The sequence below is a fragment of the Colobus angolensis genome, unplaced genomic scaffold (assembly GCF_000951035.1).
Source record: "Colobus angolensis palliatus isolate OR3802 unplaced genomic scaffold, Cang.pa_1.0 Scaffold190, whole genome shotgun sequence".
Lineage (NCBI taxonomy): Eukaryota > Metazoa > Chordata > Mammalia > Primates > Cercopithecidae > Colobus > Colobus angolensis.
Window position 1 is genome coordinate 7,048,024 of NW_012115044.1, and position 8,174 is coordinate 7,056,197.

General features: G+C 35.0%; 1 protein-coding gene across 2 annotated transcripts in view; it reads right to left on the minus strand.

Moving 5' to 3' along the window:
* Nucleotides 1–8,174, minus strand: part of GSK3B (glycogen synthase kinase 3 beta) — a 284,345-nt gene that overhangs the window by 107,387 nt on the left and 168,784 nt on the right. For both annotated transcript variants that reach the window (XM_011940645.1, XM_011940644.1), the window contains exon 4: nucleotides 3,033–3,143. In XM_011940645.1, coding sequence (XP_011796035.1) covers nucleotides 3,033–3,143 — 111 coding nt within the window. The remainder of the gene's footprint in view (nucleotides 1–3,032; nucleotides 3,144–8,174) is intronic.

Sequence of the window (8,174 nt, forward strand, 5' to 3'; positions counted from 1 at the left end):
AAAAAAAAAAGCATCCTGGCTGGGCGTGGTGGCTCACACCTGTAATCCCAGCACTGTGGGAGGCCAAGCTGGTGGATCAATTGAGGTCACGAGTTCAAGACCAGCCCGGCCAACATGGTGAAACCACATCTACACTAAAAACACAAAAATTAGCTGGGCATGGTGGCGTGTGCCTATAATCCCAGCTACTTGGGAGGCTGAGGCAGGAGAATCACTTGAACCTAGAGGGTGGAGGTTGTAGTGAGCCGAGATCGTGCCACTGCACTCCAGCCTGGGCAACAGAGTAAACTTCAAAAAGAAAGAAAGAAAAGAAAAAGAAAAAGAAAAAGAAAAAGAAGGAAGGAAGGAAATAAAAAAGAATATCCTTATCTATATATATAAAGTATATATACAATAGATATTATATACACTATATATACATTATATATAGTGCATGCACTATAGTGTATATTATATATATACTATATATGAGACTCCTTGCCAAAGTAATCCAGCTAACAAAAGTGCTTAAAGAACTTCTATTATTATTATGATTATTATTAGCTTATGCAAAATCTACCCAAAGAACTTCTATTATTAATATTCCTACTTTGGTAACCCTTTTATTATTGTGAAGCTTAAATTTTTAACAATTAAGACTTCAAAAACCCTAACCATAAGACATTCAGAGTCAATGTCATTTTATTTTCTACAGTCATTTCCATAAAGGGTTAAATTTAAAAACTGTATTTAGACACCTGAACTTTCAAACTTAACTACTAGTTTTCACAATAGTGTATATACTACATATAGTGTAGCGTATACACTATATAGTGTAGCGTATAGTGTATACGTTATAGTATATACACTGTAATATATACACTATATATACTATAATATATACACTGTAATATATACACTATATATACTATAATATATACACTATATAGTATATATATAATATACTTTTATATATACACACTGTAATTCTTATATGTGAAAGTAAAAATATCTAGAATTTGCTTCAAAAAATAAAGGGAGTGCAGAGTAGAAAATGGTAAAGATAAAATAATTTTGGCTACAAATTGATAATTGTTGATATTGTCTCACAGGTACATGGAGGTTCACTGTTCTATTTTCTCTCTTTTTATATATGCTTTTATATATGCTTGAAATCTCCAATAATAAAAACAAAAGTTTAGAATGAGTAAAGAGCCTGAAATAAGCAAAATTTCTGTAGACAGATATATGAACAGAAAATCATTTGACCTATCTTAAGAAGTAGCAGAAAATATGTACTGCTTAACTAGGGATCATTATAGGTCATGAAGAGATAAGTAAATTTGGAGAGTTGTTTCAACAGAGGTATCATACGCCTGCTGTTTCTGCCAATAGAGAAGAATATGACATTTCTAGACTCTTCACCACTTCATAATACATATATTTTGTCTTGTTTTATAGTTGTTTGTGCCATTCTTTTTCTAGTTATTAGAAGAAGACTAAAGTATTTCATTAGCTTCAGATTATTCTGCAATAATTTACCACTTACTGGCTGAATGAAAGATGTGGAACAAAAATCTGGTCATTTTAATGTACTGTTAGGACCTTCTATTAATTCTACTTTACAGCCTCCAAATGTTTTCTCATATGCTAAGCTCATCCTATGGGCCAAAATGGTATATTGTGGCCAGTAAATAAATAAGTACAATTTTACCAACACGAAAGCTAAGCAGAGAATGGATCAGTGACCCGTTTGGAAGGATATAACTAATTTTTTGCCTCAAAACTAGGTCTTCAGGAACCAAATTTGGGGTTTCTTCTGCTTCATAAATGTGCCACCTCTCTGTACTAGCACTAAGAGCCACAGAATAGACAGACCCAGACTATCATAATGTAAATTAAGCAGCTCAAAAATTATTCTAGATTTAGACAGTTCAAAGGAATGTACTGCTGTGCTAGTTATCTAGAATAGGACCTGCTGTTCTAAAACCAGAATAAAGCACTACAGTAAATTTGTAGTAGAAAACTGTTTCTTTTATTCTTCTACTATCATCAGTTCAACTACAACCTCAACCAAGTTTTGATAAGCCCAAATAAAATTATACTGAAATCAGAATTAAATTCCTCATACTAAATTCAACAGGAATCCCGGACTCCTTGCCAAACTAATCTAGCTAACAAAAGTGCTTAAAGAACTCCTATTATTATTATTATTATTATTAGCTTACACAAAATTCACCCAAGGAACTTCTATTATTAATGTTCCTACTTTGGTAACCCTTTCATTATTATGAAGCTTAAATTTTTAACAATTAAGACTTCAAAAATCCTAACCATAAGACATTCAGAGTCAATGTCATTTTATTTTCTATACTCATTTCCATAAAGGGTTAAATTTAAAAATTGTATTTAGATATCTGACCTTTCAAACTTAACTACTAGTTTTCACAATGCAATAGTTAATAAAATAATTTGTTACTAATAATTAACCACAACTTTAATAAAAATCATGCTAAATACCTAGCCATTCTGCCATGAGTTCTAGCAAATAAACAAGATGGCATTGATATTAGATACCAAAAAATAAATAACATCTAGTATATATTTAACATCACCAACAGTTTAAGCTGCAGCTACAGATGCCAACAAATATATAAATTGCATTTATGAATAAATGAATTGGAACATATTTATAACTATATTTTACAATTTTATATGATATGCTCCTATGTTGGTTTGTGGCACAATAAAGATATCAGAAGTTAAATAAAAATGTACTATGGCTAGAAGAAATAAAATCTATAAATGTCTGTCAAAAATATTCACTGTAATTTACCAGAATATCTTTACTCTCTGAGTTATAAAACTTCAAAAGGTGCACACTTCATGTTTTAAAATTATGTAAAAGGATTTAACAAAGTTCCAACAATACCTAGTTTACAGTTTTTCTCCCTGAGTATTAAATACAATAATATAGTTAAAACATACAAGAGGCTCTTGCTGGATCATAAAAAATGTTTTCTAAAATGGAAAATTGTTCTGTTTTTACATACCTTGACATAAATCACAGGGAGCGTCTGTTTGGCTCGACTATAGTGTCTGGCAACTCTGTATACTGTTTCCGGAACATAGTCCAGCACCAGATTAAGATAGACCTCATCTTTCTGAAAGAGTTTATTAAAAAAATAAAAACAAAACAGATTAGAAACTGGTTTTTAAATATTCAAATTAAATTCTCTAGATATTTACTTATTTGGATTGCACCAGATTAAGATAGACCTCATCTTTCTGAAAGAGTTTATTAAAAAAATAAAAACAAAACAGATTAGAAACTGGTTTTTAAATATTCAAATTAAATTCTCTAGATATTTACTTATTTGGATTTTTAAAGATTAATGTGTCAATTTTCATTATATAAAACTACTTCAGAATATAACCATAATAATAAAAACAAGTCAACCACACCTTTTTACTAATAATTCAATGGGGAAAAAATAGTCTTTTCAATATTTTTAAGATTCCCAATAACATTTAAACGATTATTTTGGTTACTATGATTTTAGACGATATCACCCGTCATAAAATTTAATATTTTCTAGGCTGATAATCAATGTCCTCATATCCTATCAAGATAAGTACCATGGTGGCAGGGAGAGTACTGAATCTGAAACTAAGAAACATGGATTTCTAGCCCTAGCTCTACTAGTTGGTATGTGCAAGTCACTTGCATCCCTAGCCTTCAGTTTCTTTAACTACAATATGAAAATTCAGACTAAACAGTCCAAAATGTCTCTAACCTCCACACACACAAAAAAGATCTTATAGTTACCTGATAGTATATAACTGACAGAACAACGACTTGTCTTCTATAATTAACTGAAATATAAAAAATAACCTATAAGGCAACGTGTTACCATACTCACAAGCTTATTACAGGTCATATGTTTAAATATCCATGCTCAGCAGCATAGAGACACCAACCCAGCATCAGTGGAGAAAAAGAAAGGCATTCTAACTTAAGCACCAAGTAGGAAGGAGGAGCAGGGCACTGCCCTTACCTTGTTTATGTGGCCAGTATCAGGTAAACTGAAGCAGAAAACAAAGTTGAGAATCACCATGTTCAAGCATAGAATTGGCTACTGAGTGGGAAATACTGTGGATAAGCAAACTTTCACAATCTCCCAATTTGAAATCATCTTACCTACCAAACTGAAGTGAGAATTTCAAGTTTCAGCATTTATTGAGCATTTTCCATATATCAGTGGCCACAGCAGAGGAAATAAAAGTATAAAAGAAATGACATCTAAACTGTGTATGAAAGGAGCATTTCACGCAGACAGAGAAAACTATATTAAAAATGTAAGGTCATGTAAGAGTACAGCAGAGATCAGAAAATAGTGAAACATCATGCCACTGACCCTACTACCTTCTCACTACACTTCACGCACTTACGTTCTCCTCCTTTCCTTCCTTAGCCTTAAATTCCACGGTCCATCATTATCCTCTCTTTCTAAGACAAGCGTCAACAAACCACGGGAATAGTCTGCTGTCTGTTTATAAAAATAGACTTTTAATGGAACAGAGCTATGCCATTCAGCTAAGTACTGTCTATGGCTGCTTTTGGACTACAGTGACAGAACTGAGTAGTTGTGACAGAGACTAGATAGCCTGCAAAGGCAAAAATATTTAAGAAAAAGCTTTTGGTTTTTCCACAACCCTGGTTGAGTTCAGTTTTCTGCCCAGTCCATGTCTACGACCAAAGAGCTGAATATGGCTGCAAAGAAACCTCTAATTATGCTGATTGGTCTTATGTTAAAGTTATCATCAAAATTTAATTTGTTGGCCAGCCGTGGTAGCTTACACCTGTAATCCCAGCATTTTGGGAAGTTGAGGCGGGCAGATCGCTTGAGCTCATGAGTTTAAGACCAGCCTGGGCAACATGGCAAAACCTCATCTCTACAAAAAATACAAAAATTAGCCAGGTGTGGTGGTGTGCACCTTTAGTCCCAGCTACTTGGGAGAAGGAGGTGGGAGAATGGCTTGAGCCTGGGAGGCAAAGGTTGCAACAATCCAAGATCACGCCATGCACTCCAGTCTGGGTGACAGAGTCACAGCTTATCTCAAAATCAATTCGTCCAGCAATAATTATACACTTTCCTGGTCCATCCACTTTTCCAGACCACTTAATTTCTTCTTTCCTCCTCTTCAACCTCTAACACCCCTTCTCTGTCCTCAGCCTCAACAGATGGCCTTGCTTGCATCACTACAAGCACTAACCTACCAGCATCTATCTCCGTATACTCTTACTTTACTTCTATATCTAGAGATAAGCTAACCTAGCTCCTTCCTAAGGCAAACATTGCTACATGTTAAAACAAAAACAAAAATGGTCCTGTTCTCAAGGTCATTGCTCCAGAATTTTTTTTTTTTGTCATTCTGCATTAATTATTCCGTGTGGAAACATTACAATCAGCACATAAACTTGCCATTATTTCTCCCATCTTAAAAAACAAACAAACTATCCATATTTCTGCCTCCTCTCCTTAAGCTGACTTTCTCTAATTCCTCTCTCCTCCTATTCTAAAACTTATGCCAACAGAATTTCACTACCACTATGTCAAAATTATTCCAGATCAACAATCTCCTTGTTGTTGAATCCAAAGCCAATTTTCAGTCATCATCTTACCTTTCTCATCTACTTGACTTAGCACTACCATTTGGAAAAGTCAATCATGTTCCTTTCATTGAAGCACCTTCTTCACTTCACAGGACACTATACTTTTTTGGTTTTCATCCTACCCTACAGACAACTCTTCTTTTCTCCATTTCTATTTCCTCCTATTCTCTTTGATCTGTTAAAAATTGGAAGATTCCTGGAATTAGTCCTCAGACCTCTTCTATTCTTTAAACTCACTCCCCCTTGATAATCTCATCCAGTCTAATGGCTCAATACTACTATATACTGATTATTATAAATATATACACATATACTAGAGACCTCTGCCCTTAACTCCACACTAGTATATCCAACTATGTATCTGGTATTGCTCAGGCTAAAAACCTTAGAATCATCCTAAATCAACTCCCAGCCCCTTCTCTCTTACACTTTCACACACACACACCTATACCCACACACACCCCCTCACAGCCAAATGCCAGAAAATATGAATGGTTCTACCTTTAAAATTTATCCGGATCCAACCACTCATCATTTTCAGTGCTAGAACCCTTGTCTAAGCCACTATCACCTTTCACCTGGATCACTGTAATATCTTCCTAAATGGTCTGCTTCTACCCTTATTCCTTTCCAGTCTGCTATCAACTAAAATCAAGTTAAGTTAGACTGTATCTCTTCTACTCCATCTAATTGGTCTATAAGATACTACACACCCATCTCATTATTTCTGTCCTCTATTCTTCTACTGCACTGCTGTCCTCACTGCTAACTTTTCTCTAGCCAAGTTAGTTCTCTGCTATTTCTTGAACACACATGGTACATTTTCACATTCAGGGATTCTGTACTTCAGGGCTTCTAGTCCTTTAACTTAGATTGTTCTCCCCCAAGACATGCTCAAAGTTCATTTGTCTCAACTCCTTCAAAATCTTTGGTTAAAGTGTTACCTTCTTAGTATGGCTTTCCTTAATCATTCCATTTAAAATTCCAGCTCATTCGTCCACCTCCACATTCCCCATCTGCCTTCCCCATTTTATAAATGAAACTTACCATTTTCTAACCACATAGTTTATCTGCTTCCTCTGACTAGACAAGGTTCCATGATGGCAAAGGCTTTTGTCTGTTTTATTCACTGCTCTATCTCCATGTAGAATAGTATCTAGCACACAGTAGGTACTCAGTAAATATTTGCTGACTAAATTAAGTTTAGGGGCAATGGGCATGTCTTTAAAACTTAGTATTACATATTTCACAATGTATACACATATAAAAATCATGTTGTACACTGTAAATATATACATTTTTATTTTTCAATTATATCAATAAAGCTTGAAGAAAAAAATTAGATTACAAACTGACATGTCTGTTTTAACTCAAACAGTATTACGGAAAATGGATATAGAGAGGAGGAGACTTGGGAAGATGAGAATGAATGCAGGGTAAGTAGTTGGAAACCTACAAGAATCCAAAGGCTAGATCAGGGCATAAGGCAATAGGGATTTTTTTTTTAAAGCAGGGAGAAGGTAGGGTAGGTATACTGGCTAGTTGAACATAAGACTAATAGAGAATCCAAGAAACAAAGAGACTGGGATTAATTTAACTGTTTTTAAGTGTGGGCAACTAAGTAGGTGATGAGACATAGAAAGCAAAAAGAGTAGAAAGGTTTGAAGGAAAAATTATCTGAACTTTTACTTAATGAAGCTCAGAACACTTTGGGTAGCTATATTACATAGGTGGTTGCAAACAGAGATCAAGGCAAAACTCAGGAAGCAGGAGTGGAGTACAGCTTGAGATTCAGGCAATAGCTGAAGCCATGAGAACAGACGTATTCACCCAAGACGATGACGCAGAGTTGAAGAGTAAGGAAAGGACTGAGTATGGAATCCTGAAAAACACTAAAGTTAAGAAGCAGGTAACATAGGGGACTTAGCAAACATGAAGAATAAACTAAGAGGCACAAGAAAGCAAGGAAAGATTAACATCGATGATCCAAAGCTGAAATTTCTGTAACGGTGAAAGGTGAAACTGTGAAGCATTTCAATAGCAGACGGGATGAGGACTAAAAATAGGTTATTCGATCTATACCCAATATCTTGGTATATCTTGGTTCAGTGATGCTCTTGGAAAAAGAAGTTTCAGACCATGGTGCCAGCAGCAATCAAGCTTTATTGGTTCATGAGTGAGCAGGTAGCAGGTGAGGAATAGGAGGTAGTTAATTCAATTTATTCTCACAAAGTCTCTGGTGATGAAAGTAAACAAAGAACTGGGAGTTGGTAACTCTAGGGGAGCAAAGTCAAAGAAACACTGTCGCTGGGTTTTTGTTTGCACTTTTTACTGGCTAAAAGATATTACTGGCTAAAAGAGACCCAAATTTATTTGTAAGCTAAGTAGACAAGGGTAGAATAAAGTTATAAAAAAGGAAGAAAGGCCGGGTGTGGTGGTCAATGCCTGTAATCCCAGCACTTGGGAGGCCGAGGCAGGAGGATTATAGGTCAGGACATCGAGACCATCCCGGCTAACA